At 37.4% G+C, this 17,806-nt stretch overlaps 3 protein-coding genes across 4 annotated transcripts in view; all 3 read left to right on the top strand.

Annotated features, from left to right (window-relative positions):
- The first annotated feature begins 180 nt into the window (after positions 1-180).
- Positions 181-7,079, top strand: LOC114525617 (heterogeneous nuclear ribonucleoprotein U-like protein 1). Its single transcript, XM_028547006.1, has 13 exons — positions 181-865; positions 1,252-1,300; positions 1,564-1,631; positions 1,818-1,957; positions 2,710-2,806; positions 2,984-3,096; positions 4,304-4,459; positions 4,550-4,657; positions 4,794-4,916; positions 5,052-5,177; positions 5,262-5,430; positions 5,520-6,000; positions 6,206-7,079. The coding sequence occupies exons 1-13, from the start codon at positions 343-345 to the stop codon at positions 6,402-6,404; spliced, it is 2,352 nt and encodes a 783-aa protein (XP_028402807.1). The 5' UTR covers positions 181-342; the 3' UTR covers positions 6,405-7,079.
- Positions 7,080-7,339: 260 nt separating this feature from the next.
- On the top strand, positions 7,340-11,008 carry LOC114525781 (serine/threonine-protein kinase PAK 6-like). 2 transcript variants are annotated; one of them, XM_028547205.1, is made up of 6 exons: positions 7,340-8,324; positions 9,439-9,572; positions 9,667-9,793; positions 9,926-10,051; positions 10,125-10,259; positions 10,452-11,008. In XM_028547205.1, exons 1-6 carry the CDS (start codon positions 7,503-7,505, stop codon positions 10,611-10,613), a joined length of 1,506 nt encoding a protein of 501 aa, XP_028403006.1. In that variant the 5' UTR covers positions 7,340-7,502; the 3' UTR covers positions 10,614-11,008. The 2 variants fall into 2 exon arrangements, with proteins under 2 accessions (XP_028403006.1, XP_028403005.1); XM_028547204.1 differs by having other exon boundaries at positions 9,658-9,793.
- A 468-nt stretch (positions 11,009-11,476) lies between these two features.
- LOC114525681 (nesprin-1-like) overlaps positions 11,477-17,806 on the top strand; it is a 46,315-nt gene continuing 39,985 nt past the window's right edge. The window contains exons 1-4 of the mRNA XM_028547087.1: positions 11,477-11,583; positions 12,257-12,997; positions 13,325-13,386; positions 16,644-16,805. Coding sequence (XP_028402888.1) covers positions 12,361-12,997; positions 13,325-13,386; positions 16,644-16,805 — 861 coding nt within the window. The 5' untranslated portion in view covers positions 11,477-11,583; positions 12,257-12,360. The remainder of the gene's footprint in view (positions 11,584-12,256; positions 12,998-13,324; positions 13,387-16,643; positions 16,806-17,806) is intronic.

Below are 17,806 nucleotides of genomic sequence, written 5' to 3'. Positions count from 1 at the left end.
ACAATGCACAGATTAGATAAGGATTATATTATATCCATGGATTATATCCACTGATTATACCCACTGATTATATCCGATCTTCTTCCCGTTCGTAGGTCTCAATATGCGCCTGTATATTCGGATGTCCCGCGATCCTTTGCGAGCCGTGATTGCATAATCTTGTTGCATAAATTATTTTTTTCTAATTTTCTTCCAAAATCCAAATCGTTCCACGCGGTGAAGCCAATCAGGGGCGACGTGCACAAACGATTCGCTTTGAAATCGAGCGATTTTTAACAAAAGCAACCAACCATTTTAGATTTTTGAAGTCCCAAGAGGGATCAGATATTCTTTATTTTAAAAATGAGCGAATTAAATGCCTCTGCGGTGAAGAAAATGAAGGTCAACGATCTTCGTTCTGAACTGACTAAACGTGGACTCGATACGAAGGGTCTAAAACAAGTGCTTGTTGATCGACTTTTGGCCGCGTTAGAGGACGATCAGCCTGTTGAAATGGCTGAGGAAATCAAAAAAGAACCTGAACCAACTGCAGAGGAAAGTGCAGCAGTCGATGAAGACGAGAAAGAAGTGAAAACTGAGCCGATTGATGAGGTCGACGAGCAACCTCCGGATGAACTGATGGCCGAAGATGCAGCTGTTGCTGAGGAGGTTTCGGAAGAACAAAACGAAACAATTGCTGTTAAACAGGAACCACAAGACAATACGGAGCCCGTAGATGAACAAGAAGGTAAAGCAGAGGAGGAGGAAAAGATGGAAAGCGAAGTAAAGGTCGAAGAAACGCCTGAAACTGAGAATGAACAAAAACAAGATGATGAACAACAAGACTCCATAATGCAGGAAGCTGAGCCGCAAGACGAAGGCAAAGGTCGGTACTTTTTAAAGAAATTTTTGACATTGATTACTTGCACGCAATTTAGGCTACTGAATTGTATTTAGCTGCATGTAAGTGATATTCATATATGAAAAATGATATGAAGGAATTTATAATGTATCGTTTATGAAGTGTGTTGTCATTTCTTATTACTGTAAGTTTACTCTGGCATGTGAAACATGAGAGTGATTTTCCAGTGGCTGCATTTCACGTGTCAGCCGCTGTTTGATATACCATTGTTAAATTCCTTTGAAACGCTTTGTGTGGGAATCCTAGAATTTACATCCTAGAAAATGCCTATAATTAGAATGACTAATTCTTTATCTGATGACTTGCTTTTTATAAGGAATCTTGCCGACAACTTGTTTTGATATTTGCAGATTCAGAAGAGAAGGAAACGGAACCAGAGCCAAAAAAAGAGAAGAAAAGGTATGCAAACTGCAGGCATCACTTCGCGATATAATTTAGCACTTGCTGCAACTTGTAAAAGGAAATCTCTATGGTGCTCTCAAACTTCAAAAAGGCTCTTTTGCTGCAATTACCAAAACCAACCCTTCTCTATTAAAATTTACAATACCTAATGGACTGGAAAGTTGGATTTTAGTATTATTTTTAGTGGCTAGGAGTGAAAGAGGAGGAATATATTTTCTCAAGCACTGGCCCTAATATGATGCCTATATATTCAATTACAGGGAATCATTGTTGGATATTGAGGAAGAAAAGGATGAGACTGATGAGTCGTCTGTTGTGTTCAGTAGATGTAAGTGACATGGAGAAAAAATTAACCTAACTGCTTGCTGGTTTGCTTCATGTCCAACTAGTGTCTGAATGCTGCACAAAAAGCCCAGGGGAATTTCTCATTTTATGGGAAAATATATGTGCTGATAAATACTAATGTTCATCTAGTATCTTTTCTTCATGAACTTATTATTTATATCATTTTTAGATGTATCAGACTTATACTTCAAGACATCACCAGATGGTTTAACAGGCAATGTCATCACTGATGAAGGTTTTACATATATCTGGGCAGGAGCAAAAACAACCTGGGGTGTCAATAAAGGCAAAGTTGGTTATGAGTGCAAGGTAAGATGCTGCAGTTATTTTTGAAAATTGCTGTAAAATTGATAGTTTGCCATGATAGTTTGTGGTCAGTACTAGGACATTGATGAGTTAGCAATAGTTGCAACTTTAGTTCCACCTGATCGTTTTGCTATACTTAAAATAAGGTTGTTTTCCCAGTGTATAATATTTCTATATCAAATATAAATAATATAAATAGGGATATTGATGTTTATGAGTCTTGCTTATGCCTCTTGCCTCATAAAAAAGGTAAGTCATTTAGAAATATTTTGTGATAACATTGTGGGAAGTTATTTCAAACTAAATAAAGACCTGTATGTATTTTGATTATACTGATTTTGACTAGCAAATTGAGCTCTTCATATATACTAAATGCTCAGAATATTTTACACTGGACATTCATTGGATTAAGTTGTCCTTTGGAATGGAATGCCACAATTTTCCCTTCCTTAAAAAGTTGCTTATTCCTAATGATTTAATGCAATTGTACGATAAACTGTTCTTCATAGTTCTACATACCAATTATTTGTTGAAAAAAGGACAAGGCATTTAAATTATATTTCCTGTTTACATGCACATACTATGCATTGGATAACTGGTATTATACAAACCTTATTTCTTTAACTCTCTAACACCAATCCTTAGTTTTAAAAAAATTTAGTATTTTCTTTTTATAAAACAAACACAGTCTATGTGATTTAAGTCTTTCTCTGCAAGTTAAAACTTAAATGCCTAACAGTTGAATTTTTCTTTAGGTTCTGAAAAACATAGACAATGATCTGCCTGATACTGAGAAGCCAAGGAATGGTGTTCGTGTTGGCTGGTCTGTTGCAGAGGCTGGCCTTCAACTGGGTAAGTATAGCATAATGTTCAGGCAGGCGCCATGGCAGAAACCCGGGGTTTTAATATGGGCGACAAGAACAAGAGAAAAAACTGCGGAACATCCACAATAATGGTCCTTCAGAGAGCTTGAGATCTTGAAACTAAGGGCTGATTATAGTGGCTACTACTCTTCAATAAATTTTGTAGGTGAAGAAGGGTTCTCATATGGTTTTGAAAATACTGGAAAATCTTGTACTTCCTCAGAGTTCTCCGATTATGGAGCGAGCTATACGCAAGGAGATGTAATTGGCTGTTACTTGGTGAGTTCATGAAACGAGAAATCCTGTTCAAATGAACATGGAAGAATATGGATGAATACACAAACAAAATATCTAAAATCACCAAGTAATTGTGAAAATAATGTAACATCAGAGTCCTAATATCTCCCTTCTTCAGAGGGTTAATGGGGAAAGTAATTATAAATAAACTGGGTAGTTTGTAAATAGTTTTGTGTTTAGCTGTGGCATTGCTGTGGATTGTGTGACTATGTACCATAAATTGGTGAGGTAAGCAAGGCAAGGAATAATGTTTTGGCCGCATTTTATCAATAGCATGAGATTCAATGAGGAATCAAACAATAGAACCAGCTATTTGCGAAATATACCAGCATTTGAATGTCCAAAATATAACCTGAGTGTTGGATTTCCACATTCGTATATAGTTGCCAGCTATCCTGATTATATTTTATAGTTTGTTTTAGATTACAGGATGTTATGTAAGTACAATCAATCTATATTTGAGCAAAATCATGTTTATATATAATTTTTTATGCTCCTAACCATTATGGATAAACTTCTTCACTTGCAGCTACCAGATCATCCAATGAATTCCTGTTAGTAATTTTTTAAAGTCCTAAAGCCCACTTGTCATGAAACAATTTCAAACAATTGTATATTTCTATTTTGTAGGGCTTTTAATTAATTGTATTCAGAAATATGAATGGGCAAAACTGACCATTCGCATGCATCCAGGGTCTGAGCATTAGGATGGTATACTGGATTATTTTGGGCGATTTTTCAACTTCTGACATGCCCCTTTGAACAGTTTTATTCTCGTCTTTATTCATGATAAACTGAGCTTGAAACCAATATTCTTCTTTATTTTAAATATAGGTTTGTGTGTACTACATGAAAATACTTATGAAACCAATAGATATTTAGATAGCTTTATATTGTTGAATAGGGTAGTTATTACCAACATAGTTACTTAATTTGTCTAATACACTCGAATACGTCTTATCGTAGTTTTTAAAACAAAATGTAGACGCATAGAAGGCGTAGAAGACGTAGGATACAATGGTTCTGGTTCGTAAAATGCTGGTTCTGTTTGAATCCTCTTGTTTTTTTATGCTATTTTTAAACGATCTAAAATTATGGTCGCCACATCCTCTACAGTAGCGCCACAGCCAAGCACCACAGCTCGTTATTTAAGAAACCATTTCATGCATTTTTCTTGAATTTTACACAGGATTTAGACAGCGAGGAACCGACAATTTCTTACACCAAAAATGGTGAAGATCTTGGAGTTGCTTTTACAATAGTAAAGGAAGACTTGGAAGGGAAAGTGTTGTATCCTCATGTTATCATTAAGAACACCGAATGCCAGATCAATACCGGTGCACAGGTGGGTGGTATTTTCAAAGCAATTTCCTTGTTCTGGTACGTGAAAGTATGAGCGTATATTCTAAAATATTCTGATATTTTTTCAATCCAGGAGGAACCATGGTTTCCTGTGAAGGAAGGCTACACATTGATTCAACAAGTGGAAAACGAAAATCTTGTTCAAGGTCCTCGTGGAGCGAAGGAAAAAGAAGATTGCGAGGTAAAACTAAATCAAAGAATAGATCGTTTTCATTGTTAAATATTACCGTTTAAAAACGTCTTCTGTGACATTCTATGAATGAAATAATTATCCGATGATAAGGTTTCTTTTGTAAACAGAAGTCTTCCTTTTGCAGGTGTTAATGATGGTTGGTTTGCCTGCTTCGGGTAAAACGACTTGGGTCAACAAGCATGTTTCCGAAGAGAAAGAAAAAAATTATAACATAATTGGAACGAACAGCGTCATGTTGAAAATGAAGGTTTGTTTTTAAGCTTCGTTCTTCGTTTTCACAGCGGGTTTATTTTGCTTCTACAACAGCGAGAGAAGACACCTAATTAATTTTGTATCCAGCTTTGTTAACCTTTGCTTGAGATACTAAAAGAATTGTTTGTAGGTGAATGGGGAAGAGAGAAAGCGTTCATCTGAAAATTACGACAAGTTGATGGAGAAAGCAACGCGTTGTTTAAGAAGAATATTCGAGCTTGCTCCGACTAAAAAACGCAACTATATTCTCGATCAAGTAAGTTCAAGTTTACGAATTCATTTGTTGCAGCCGTTGCTCAGCGATTAATTTGCCGTTGACTGATCTCGCTTTTAATTCTAGACGAACGTCCATCCGAATGCTCAAAAAAGAAAGATGGAATCGTTTTCCGGTTTCAAACGTATCGCGGTTGTTGTTTGCCCCAAACCTGAAGAACTTGAAAAGAGAACGAAAGAGAAGAAGGAAAAAAAGGGTTTTGAAGTTCCTGAATTCGCTTTGAACGATATGAAAGGTAAAATTAATTGTTGAAATGCTCTCTCACTAGATTATTCCAATCTCGATGCAAGGTTATGTTCTTCATTTTGAAATGTATATTTTTAGCAAACTTTACACTGCCACGTGTTGGGGATCTGTTTACTGAGGTCAACTTCATTGAAGAAGAAGAGGAGGAAGCGAAGAAGATTGTTGACGAATACAAGCGGAACGCGCGTTCCTCGCACAACAGGGGGGGCAATCGTCGCCGGGACGATCATTACAAGGGGGGAGGTGGCCGCTTCCATCCGTACAAACGTGACAACGACTATCGTTCGAACCGTGGAGGTGGTATGAACCGGGACAGGCGGTCTGGTGGTCGTGGAGGAGGAGGTTCGAATTACGGTCGACAGCACGGTGGGTCCAATGATCGTCGTAGCGGTGGGGGTCATAACAAAGGCTACCAGAACTACAACCGGGGAGGTGGGAACCGAAGTGGGGGTAATCGCGGAGGAGGTAACTTCCAGAAAAATTTCAACCAGTATCAACAACAACAACCACAACAGCAACAACAACGTTATGCAAACTATGCAGCTACCCCACGATACAGGTAATGAATACAGCTCTGGCTGTTTCCTTGTAACTAAGAAATACCGACCCCTTTTCAATCAAGATCAATCTAAATCTACCATGAAACCCAAATAGCTTCACTGGATTTGCAGAGGTGGAATATGAGACTAGTTCTTATCATCTTAGCAACCCATTTACTGTAACTTTAGCCAGATTTTAAAACTTGATTTCCCTTTCCATTTCAGTTTCCCACCTCAAGCTGCGGCCTACACAGCGTACCCAAGTCCTTATCCACAACCTGCCTACCCGGCCACAGCATATCAACAACAACAACAGCAACAACAAGCGTATTACTATCAGCAACAACAAGCACAACAAAACTATTACCAACAGGCTGGTTACGGCCAACAAGCTGGTTACGGACAATACCCTCGACGGTTCTAAGGTTAGATAGTCATAGAGGGGCCAAAGAAGAACTTACAAAACGTTTTGCATGTGATGTCACAAAGCCTTCGGGTATATTCTGAGGTTTCTTGTGAAGTTGAAGTCTGTAATGACATTCACATGCAGGTATGTGAACTCGAAGTTTGATTGGCTGCCTTTCATTTTGTAGCCAATCAGATGCTTTGTTCGTTAATTTATCAATCTGCTTGTGAAAACATTACAAACTTCTAACCTTGAAATGGACTGTAATTGTGGTGTACGCAGTAAGCTCAAGGCCTTCACGAGCCAAAGGACCTTTCAAGTAGTGTAAATGGTTCCGCTTTAATCATAAAAGGGTATTTGTAGTTCAGCTGAGCCATCACTATTTTTCATCTGTAAAATATCAAACTGTGGTTGCATGTTATCTATATATTATTTTTTGAGTACCACGTAATGTCGAGAAAAGGCTTTGGAGGTTTTGATACCATTAACCACAGCACTTTACCAAGCCACCTTAAAGGCGTCATACTTCTGTGTTATTATAAACCGTACCATTACAACTCTGTAACATAAATAACCCTGTACTGTAATATAATAACCCTGTACTAATTACTCTGTCGTGAGTTAGCTTGACCGGCAGGCTGTAGCTGAAGTAATGGTTTAAAAATATAAATAAAAGAACTGAGTGAAGCTCAATTTAGTTTTCTGTCTGGAGTGGAAAGCCATCCATCCTCAGAATCCAATGGAGAATGGAGGTCTCTTCGGAGAATTTAATGTATCTAGAATCGAACTTATGCTTCTAAGATTTTGGAGACTACCACTGAACTTGAGAGGGGGGTGTCCATCGATATTTATGATAAGATTGGTGCCATCCAGGCTCCAATTACTTTGAGATCAGTTGAGTAGAACCCAGGATTTACTATCGGCGCGGTCAATTAAAAGATATTTTAAAGTTAGCACGAAGTAGCACGATAAATATCAAAAATAAATTGTTTGAGAGGGACAGTACGATTATGACAATTTCCGAAAACTTTCGTATGCATTAACTTATTTTACAAGTCGTTTATGATAGTGTGCGTTTACTCGCTCAATCGTTATCGGTAAAAGAGTTTTGATGCGATGTTAAAGCGTGTGTTTTCGGGCAAACGAAGGCGACGTCGACCGCCCATTTCAAAGCCGACACATTTTCAGCATAGAGTACACGCTGGTTACGACACTAAGACGGGCAAATTTGTCGGTTTACCACCACAATGGGAGCAATTAATAAAGAACGAAGGCAGACCGAAGCCCATTGTCGACCCAGAAGAAATAACGGAGACAGAAGCGAACAGAATAACACAGTTTTTTGAGGAGGATTTTAACGTTCATAACGAGCAAAATAAACAAGCGATAAACGTATCTCGATCGAATTCGCTTCGTGGTTCTTTCAGAAATCGGGAAGAAGAGCAGCCTAATTCTCCCAAAGCTAACGGTGGAAGCAAGTCGGTTGAAAATATGGCGAGTAATAATACTTCGACAACCGAAGCTCCTAAAAGCATTCTCAAAAAGCGCGGTGCGAAGGGGGCTGGCTCAAAAAATACAAACACAAATCAAAACCAAGGTGATGTCAGACCAACTCCAGCTCCCAGATCACATCATCAGGATCAGAACGGTTCTGGTGAGAAAACAGCGGATACTGCTCGAGGCGTCGACGATCAAAATGTATCGAAATCTAAGTTGATGTACTCCGACGAGCCGGTCACTCATGAGCAATTCCGTCAGGCCTTACAGCAAGTGGTAAAGCCAGGAAATCCTCGAGATATATTCGATAGATTCGTTAAAATCGGCGAGGGATCTACAGGCGTTGTCTGCATCGCAACGGAAAAGCGAACTGGTCGACAAGTTGCCGTTAAAAAGATGGATTTGCGACGACAGCAGCGCAGGGAACTGTTGTTTAATGAGGTGAGAGGCCAATAGTGTTCTTGATCGTTTCAAAACAATACAAACCTTATTTTACTCTTGAGAAAACGGATTCATAATTGCATTTCTTTGAAAGTTTATTCAAATTGCGCCTTGGAGTTCTAATTATGTGTTGGTGTTCTAATTGGCGGTGAATTTCGTTTGAAATTGACAAATTTTTGCATCGACGGGCTTCTAAAAAATGTGTCAATTTCCGTTCTTATTTAACGTTGTTTTTACTTTACAACATGATGCTTGTCACGAGCCAGATTTGCCTAAAAAAATCCTGCCAAATATTGTAGTAGGCAGAATACTACTGTGTAGGTTGTGAAAGTAACCGAAATGCGGGCGAAAAGCCAACATTCATTCTTTGTTCCAATTAGTGTATTTGTTGCAATTTTAAAATTCGAAAGTTTAAATATCATGTTATTACATTAAAACTCCAGAAATGTTTTTTTTTTGCATTTCAACTTCTAAACTATGCAGCGTGAATGTGTGTGTTTTCATTCTGCCAAACCGTCCAGACATTGTTTAGTATTTATTAAGCCTGTCTCTAAACTACCCCAAGAGATTATATGAATTTTTCATTAAAGCGATTTCCTGTGTATTGCGTCGACGGTGTACGCATTGTGATTTTATTAAAATTGTGCAAAATAGGAATGTTTGCAAGTGCTTTTATCCAATTAAACAAACTTTAAATATTCATAGGGTAAGGGCTGAAAGTTTGCCACTCTAGAACTCATTTAATAATTTATTGTTTGTTGCTATGCAATTCCACTTTCATTTATGCATTTTGAATGACAGGAGGCTATTAAAGCATTAAATTTTGAAATATTCTGAATTTCTATGAACTATCAATTCAAATGTGTTGTGTCTCAAATATCTCAAAATATTTGTGAATGCACATGGCTACTTAGGAATTTAATCATTTTTTTTGTAACAAATGCCATGCCTTTACTACAATATGTGTAATGCCTTACATGACTGTTGATTCACTCTATACAAGATATTTCTGGTAATGCTTGCCACAGTAAAATTGGGTGGATAAAAACAGCTACCAGTTTGACAATTACCTTTTCAATGTGTGTTTAACTTTTTGAATCTTAATCATTTTAAGGTGGTGATAATGAGAGACTATCATCATCCAAATATTGTAGAGATGTATGGTAGTTACTTGATTGAGAATGAACTGTGGGTTGTCATGGAGTTTTTAGAAGGCGGATCACTGACAGATATCGTCACTCATACCAGGTAAATATCATTCTTTTGTTTTTTTTGTCCCTGAATTTTTCCCAATTTAATGATACACAGTATTTCATTAACTAATGTATGTTAGCTCATTTAGTTTAACAGAGGAACAAATTGCACACATCAGTAAGTCTTGTTTGAAGGCCTTGGCATTCTTGCATTCCCAAGGAGTTCTTCACCGCGACATCAAAAGCGACAGTATTTTATTGACAACTTCTGGACAGGTATGCAAGCCTTTGCCTGAAAATAGATTAACACAAAAACTGGCAACTGGCATTGTTTTGAAACTAACAAGGCTAGCATTTTTATATTGTATATACCCTTTGTGTGCCAATTTTGGTAACAATTCATTTCAGGTCAAAATATCAGACTTTGGTTTTTGTGCCCAAGTCACACAGGATGTCCCAAAGAGAAGGTCTCTAGTTGGAACACCATATTGGATGGCACCTGAAATCATTGCAAGACAGCCGTATGGACCTGAAGTAAGAATTTTGTAAAGTTTTGGTTTAATGTCAAAAGCATGAAATCGTCATTTTGCAATTCTGTGTTTTGTAGTCTGACATTTGGTCAATTGGTGTGATGGTAATTGAGATGATTGATGGCGAGCCACCTTACTTTAATGAACAGCCATTACAAGCTATGAGAAAGATTAGAGATCTGAATCCACCAACTGTCAAGAATCCAGCTAAGGTAATAATACAGACATTTCTAATACAGACATCTTACTGATACAGAAATATCTCTAATACAGACGTCTGTCTAATACAGACACCTCTCTAATACAGACACCTCTCTGTCTAATACAGACACCTCTCTGTCTAATACAGACATCTCTCTAATACAGACATCTCTCTAACGCTTCTCTCTTTCTTTTTTTTCTAGCTCTCCCCTAGATTGAAGTCTTTCATAGAGAAAGCATTAACTCATAACCCACAGGAAAGAGGCACCGCATTAGATCTCTTACAGCACCCATTCTTACGACCCTATAACAATCCGAACTGTCTCGCTGAACTTATGAAGTCTTTTAGACATAGTGTTTGCTGACATGCTGGGATGGTAGCAACACTAGAAAAGTCAATATTCGTACATTAAAACGGGCACTTCTTTGTGTATCTGTTACCCAATACTGCTCATACGACCTTTCCTTTTTTGCTGTAACTTGGAAGCATTTTTGGAAGAGAATATTCCCGTGATAGTAATGTCAAATGTAGCTAACATTATGTGTATACCATTAGTGATAGAGTAGTTCTAGTGACTGATTTTCTTAAGTTGTAAATTGAGGCCTTTCGTGAGTGGGGATAGAGATTTTTTAATTTTTTTTAAGCAATAAATGTAAAATACGAAATATCCCCCAATGGCCGACAAGGTAGTTGAATAATGAAGTGATGTAGTAATATATGGAGTGGCTGTCATGCCAAATGAATATAAAATACAATTTTGATGGCGTGTGTTACGTGTAGTAGATCTTTGAGGTCAAGATTTTATCATAGGATTCCTGTAGAAAGGTTTACAGCTTTGTGCATTAATTCATAGTACTTTGTACTTTTGAGTTTGGGGGGAAACATTTCTCCTTCAGTGGTTGTGATGTCTGTCCCTCAATGGGTGTTGGTTCTCAGCTATATGGTTCAACCATACCAAAGGGTGGACTACAGAGCACTACTATCATTCTCAAAAGTTGAAGCCGAAAAGAAACCTATGTAAACGTAGTTTGCCTTAACAATAGTCACTTGCTACGTGACAAATCAATGACGAACCAATACTAGGCAGAAAACAAGAGAGATGACTTTCTGATATGGTTAAAAACTTGGTTCTGTGACCAAGTTGTCAAATATGTCGAGACTTATTTTTCCTTCGACTCTTTTCGCGGTTTGTAGTCGAAGCGAGTAAATGGCTTTCGGCATATTTTAATATGGCGCCGAATAAGATCAATGAGTGCACGGAATGAAAACAACTTTACTCAACGTTTTATTCCGAAAATTGCGATTTCTTGGACAAAATTTGAAGCTTGTTAAAGGTATAATCTCTGTACATTGAGTCTCAGTTTTCAAATTTTAGAAAAAGGAATTAAATCATCGGTTCCCCACGACCTTAACGGATAGAACTAACGTTGTTTAGGTTAGCCGAAGCGGTACGCTGTAAACAATTTTGACAGGTGTCTTTTTATTGAATACCTTGGATGCAAGGCTCGTCTTTTAGAAGCATTTACCTAAACGTTCTTACAAACATTAAAGCGATACTTGTCGATTTAAATAAGTAAACTAGTTATTCTAGTTTGGGACCTAGTAATTGTCTGTTTACTATAATGGTGAGCTCCCAAGATTGTTTTGAAGTTCAACTTTACTGTACTGTGGGCGGACTAGATCAACACAAGAAAAGATCCCTTATGACCCTATGCTTATACAATATGATACACAAACCATAGATATACTGCATCAAATTCTTCCTAATAAGTAATAAGTTTGTGTGTATTGTAGTAATGTATGCATGTTGTGTTTTTTTGTGTTGTGTGTGTTGCAAGTATGATAATAGTTGTGCTTGTGTTTCTTTATATTCTTGTTCATGTCCGATGTTTATGTGTTGCTGTTTTTTTTGTGTGCGAGTGTGTATTTTACACAATTCAGCTTTATGGACTGCAATGTACAATTCTTTTTAATCTACTCTACTCTAATTAGTTTGTTTTTTTATAGATTATGGCACGCATTTGACTCATAGCCTGCAATGTTTTCCAATAACTTTGTAAAAATTGTGAACAGCTGAATTCCACTACAAATGAACAAGAAATGACTCAAACATGAGTGGTACAATTGCCAATAACGCAGAACCTGATGTTGGTCTACAATCTGATAAAATCCTTGAATGGAATGAATCGGAGCCACCTGCTTCTTCAGATGTGGCAAGTACCAAACAAGCGACTTCAAGCAAACCATATGGCTGCAGCCCAAGTGCTGCAAAGAAGGTTAAAATATCCACAGAGAGAACAGCCAAACATAAAACTCAACTGAAACGAGATGTTATGGAAAAGAAGCCAAATGTTGGAAAGACCAAGTCATCTGATTTTAAACCTGTTTCTACAGTGAACCCTTCCACTTCAATGCAGTCCGGAGGCTTGCATCCTGAAGACAGAGTCTCGAAAATAAAACCATCATCCCAAACCTTACAAAATAGAAATGTAAAGCAAGAAGTTACACTCAGGAAACAAGGACTTTCTTGTGAGCAAAGCAGGAGAGCAAGACCACTCTCAACACAGTTCCCCCTATCGTCCACCTCCCCAGCTGTTCTTCACCACCCTACAGCAAACACAGGGAGAGTAAAGAGCAGTAGCTTACAACATAGCTGGCATGGGATGCCCTCAAGTGGAAGGCCCAGAAACAAAGGGGATGAAAGGAGAGGACCATATGCACAGAAGCCTCCAAAGTCATGGAAAAAGGGTGAGTGCATTATGTTGATTAATTATCTGAAAACTATCCCAAGGTAGATGTAGGTCCTATTATGTAATAGGCTGTCACGTTCAGATGTTGTCATCCAGTGTTGGTAGCATTCTATAATAGTTTTCCTGGTTTGTGTCTGAAGTACTTGAAAAAGATATCTCAAACGTGGTGGTCTAGTGTAGGTAGTATTCTGCAATAAACTGTCGTGGTTTGTGTCTAAACTACCTGAAAAAGATATCTCAAACGTGGTGGTTCAGTGTATGTAGTTGTAGGTAGTTGTGTCTGAACTACCTGAAAAAGATATCTCAAACTATGGTTTTCTTGCAGGTGTCAAAAAGTCATCACGCGTCGCTCATTTGAATTTTGAAGACGAAGATTTTCATTCAGAGGTATTGTCTATTGACATAAAATATTTTACTCGACTCTTACGGGTCAGAAAAGATCCGTAATATCTGTCTACGTTAATATGATGAGGCTCCGTCGAACCAAGTGCATAAAAAGTGTGGAAATTTTCGATGGAAATCCCTTGACTTGTACCCTTTTTTTTTCCGACCGGAATTTCCGATTTCCCATGAGGTAAATGGCAAACACCCCTGGTATTTCGTAGTAAGGGGCATTATTTTGATAATTACTTTATTAATTGCCTTATTGCTAGCTTTATTGAAGGTATTTGTAAATGCTATATTGCTATCAACACACGGATACTATCAAATGTTTCGCATAGCTTAATGCAATTATCAATCGCAGCGTGGTTGTTTCTGACGTCTTTGACTGATGTGCATTTCAACACGTTTTGACATCGCTGTCGACTGATGGATGTGACCCGCGCCACGTTCTCCTCGTGTGTCTTGTTTCCGATCAACGACCTTTTCAAGTCTAGTAAAGTAGATTTTCCGCAAAATAACCATCCTGAAGACAAACATCCTGCATGCATGGCAACGATCTCTAACAATTTCCCATCAAATGTGCCAGAATAACTCCCAAATAGACACAAAAACACTTTTCAAAGTTTCAACTTAAGGGCCTCTCTCAGAAGAGTATAAGTGTAAGAGTTGGCTAAAATAAAGTGTTTTGTCTATTTTAGGTATTAGTCATAGCACATTTCATGCAAACTTGCATTTCCCACAAGATACCTATCTAAATTTCAATTGCCGTATAATTCACTTATACTATATAGTCTAGTGGCTTTGGATATTGCAATATTGTATTGCAATCTACTATTCTTTTTGAGGAGGGCTTGTTTTTCTTGCCAAAAGCAGATTTAATGAGATGTATGCACTATATTATGTATCAGAACTATATCAGCAGCTATTTATATATAGAGTGCCTAATACCACTGTATCAAGAACGAATTTTCAGTACACATATATGTGTTTGGTAGATTACAGCGTTAGTTCAAACGCCTTTTTCCATAATATCTCATCCATTTCTCATCCGCGCGGGCGAAATGTATTTAAAGCATGCAATATTTGCCAAAGGAAATTTACCATGTGAAGACGACTTTCATCGCGAGAGCTCTCTTGACATATTAAAACTAACCACTTTAAGCGTGCAATTCAGCAATTGTAAACTTGCCTTCGACACTGGAGTTAACAAAAACATTATCTTGTGGTCGAGGGAGTAATTTAATTTTGAATTATTTGAAGTCATGTCATGATGTTACCAGAGCTTGCTTAGAGCTGGCCTTGCATGCTCAAATATATAGACAGCCCCTTACACTGTTGCGATGAATAATTTCGTCAGTTAATTGCAAGTCAAAGTTGACTCTTACACTCGACCAAAGCAAACAGGATTAGTTTTACAAATAATTATTTCCTATCGTTTTGCTTCTTAGAATATTGCTTTGTTCCATTTAAGACCCCGTCCACGCTATCGCGAAAAAAACTAAATAAACACAGGCTATAGGTTTATGTAGTGGTAAATTAAAGGCATCGTTGATTTACAGCCTTGTTAGTTTAACATGGTATCCATGCAGCGAGATGATTTCCATTATTTGTAATGCGATATGGTAAAAATTTCACCAATGACTGCGATTATAATAGCATTTTGCGTATTACGAGGATTGAACGCGTGCTAAGTATACATTACTCACAAATCACAATACTTGGACACACGTTTGTCTACATATGTTAACCTTGAATAGAGCTCATTGCTTTGCCGAAGAAGTTCTGATAAATAGACCTCGGTCTCTGCAAGGTAAATAAAACAGCATTTCTTTAATGTTTTGTTTATATTAATGGTCATTCCTAGTTTCTGTGGCAACCGCATTCGAGTTCAGTCAGTTGACTGTTCGCAGCGTATTTGTTTTGGAATTATATAATGTTCCGTAAAAATTGCAGCAGAAAAATTTCAGATTTCGACAATTGCCCTGGACTAATATATTAAAAGGGTTATTCCTGTCTTTTCCACTTCTTTTTTGCGATTTTTTTCGCTGTGGCCTGCTGTTTGCGAGCTTGTTGTTTTGTTATGAATAGCCACGGGCTGCGTAATGTCTTGTGTGTGAAAAATAACCTCGTTCGTCTCCGATTAGATCTAAATTTAAGTTACACTCTTCAAGTAAGTGATATCGGAAGTATCAAATTGTAATTAGGGTAGATTTGTATGGCGGTCACCCGAAAATGGTCTGTTTATCTCTGGTTAATAGACATTTGTTTTAATTGTAATAGAATCAATCATTGGTGTTCTGGGAATTGCTTTTTTAATCATCTTTGCAATATCTGACTCCCATCGTCTGGACTCCTATCACATGTCTGTAACATTTCAATCTTGCCAATCGTTCATCTGTGGTGTCTATCACCTGACATCTTAAGATATCTCCATTCCTTGATGGCTCTTACAAGCTCTCCTTCATCTCATATGACATATCTTAACCAGGAAGATCTTCTCTGAGACATCAATTACGTACCCATGCATATATATAGTCTGATCTCTTCCAAACTTTACTTCTAACTAATCCTCCTTCATCTTTTATTACTTGTCCATTTCATCTCAACCTTGCTTCCCTCATCTTCCATGCAATGTCTACCACCTCACATCTTTTGATTTCTTCATTCCATAATATCTCTGACCAGCTCTCCATCATGTCTTCTTATTACGTGTCCATATCATCTCAACCTTGCTTCCCTCATCTTCCATGCAATGTCTACCACCTCACATCTTTTTCTGATCTCTTCATTCCATAATATCTCTGACCATCTCTCCTTCACCTCTTCCCATTGCATGCCCATCTCATATCAACCTTGCTTCTCTTATCGTCTTCCTTGCAACATCTCCCACATCACATGCATCTGATCTTTTCAATCCCAAACCTACACCCATGCATATTTCCCCCACTCCTCTCTGCCCATACCACTGTTACGAAATAAAAACAATGTACATTTCAATACGGTTCCGTCTTGGTAAAAACACGACTGCTAAATTTATTCATCCGTGAATCAACGTAAAGTCATCGTGTTTTATTTATTAATGTGGATGTTTTAGCAAATCTTTGAATAACAATCCCAGCATGAAAATACCAAATTGTAATTGTCTCGTAAAATGCAAGCGCGTGGTTTTTCTAGGATTATATTTCAGCGTCGATATCACGCGTGATTTAGAAAACAATGCTGCTTCTAATACCAGGGCTATTTTATGATTTATTACACAGGATGAATCCGAGATTCTGGTCCTGTTTCCAAACGAGTCGCGATTGTTGTTCGATGCTCTGAGTTTGTGGTTGGAAATGGCCGAGAAACGATTGGAACTGATAGGGAAAGAGTTTGACAAAAGCAGCTCTTTTGAGGATGATGAATTTGTACAACGAACAAAGGTGAGAGAAGGGATATATTGTTTTATTTTGCGATTGGTAGTAAACATTCAATAAGGCAGGAAATAGTTGTTTAGAAAGGTTGAATCCATTCAGAATACTATATATATATAGATATATATAGCAACTAAACCCATCATTCTTTCAATTAATACTTGCCAACACAATATTCGTACTTATATGATTTTTTAACTGTGATAAATTTTGGTTTCGTGACGGTACGAATACAGAGCGTGTTTCTCCTTTACTAAAAGTGAAAATGTGATTTTGACATTATACATGCAAATACGTAACAATATACAAAGTTAATATTACTCCGTGTATCAAAATTTCTATTTTACACCATAAATTCTCAAGGCTTCCCTAAACTAAAAATAGTTTTAAAAGTGCAATAATATATGTTGCGAGTTGTACACTAGAGATATTCCTTTCTAAAATGAGTCAACTTTCAAAGTACAAATATGTCTGTTGTTCGATGAAAGATCCGGAATTTGTTATGTTTTTAAATTTTCATGATCTTCTGATCTCAGCGGTCGCGAGATATCAACCACAATAGTTTGCAGATTATATTAACTTAACACATTTTAAAGGTTCATAGCTGTTACTTTTTCGCCTTTTTTCGTAGCTGTTTGATAGTCCACGAGGCACGACAAAAAAGCGGACGTATTGTAAATTTTACCATGAAGAATGACTGAAAAAAACGTCAAGGAAAACACACTATGCATGCATTTCGTTGAAAGAAAATAGCTTTCATCTCCTTCTCTTTCAGAGCACGTCAATTAACCTATAAACATTTTCCGGGAGAAACGCACATCCGCCTTTTTTTCCATAATCTTTTCGGCCATTAACAGTGAAAAAAGTTGCTGAAGAAATAAGCTTTTATAAGTCTTGCACTGTTCAGATGTTTGCCATATATACCACTTCTTATGCAAGTGACTTCTATATATTTACTGCCTACTTCTATAGTTTCTCTACTCATTTGCCAACCAATATTTGTTCCAAAG

This window comes from Dendronephthya gigantea, unplaced genomic scaffold (assembly GCF_004324835.1).
Source record: "Dendronephthya gigantea isolate DGI-Jeju-01 unplaced genomic scaffold, DenGig_1.0 000035F, whole genome shotgun sequence".
Taxonomy (NCBI): Eukaryota; Metazoa; Cnidaria; class Anthozoa; order Malacalcyonacea; family Nephtheidae; genus Dendronephthya; species Dendronephthya gigantea.
Note: the sequence above shows the minus strand (reverse complement) of the source record. Positions and strands in the feature narration are given on the sequence as shown.

Coding starts and splice junctions, on each gene's coding strand:
- LOC114525617 (XM_028547006.1), top strand. CDS start 343: ATGAGCGAATTAAATGCCTCTGCGGTGAAGAAAATGAAGGTCAACGAT. Junction 4,460..4,549: donor AGATCAATACCGGTGCACAG/GTGGGTGGTATT, acceptor TTTTCAATCCAG/GAGGAACCATGGTTTCCTGT. Junction 4,658..4,793: donor AGGAAAAAGAAGATTGCGAG/GTAAAACTAAAT, acceptor TTCCTTTTGCAG/GTGTTAATGATGGTTGGTTT.
- LOC114525781 (XM_028547204.1), top strand. CDS start 7,503: ATGTTAAAGCGTGTGTTTTCGGGCAAACGAAGGCGACGTCGACCGCCC. Junction 9,794..9,925: donor TATTGACAACTTCTGGACAG/GTATGCAAGCCT, acceptor AATTCATTTCAG/GTCAAAATATCAGACTTTGG. Junction 10,052..10,124: donor GACAGCCGTATGGACCTGAA/GTAAGAATTTTG, acceptor TGTGTTTTGTAG/TCTGACATTTGGTCAATTGG.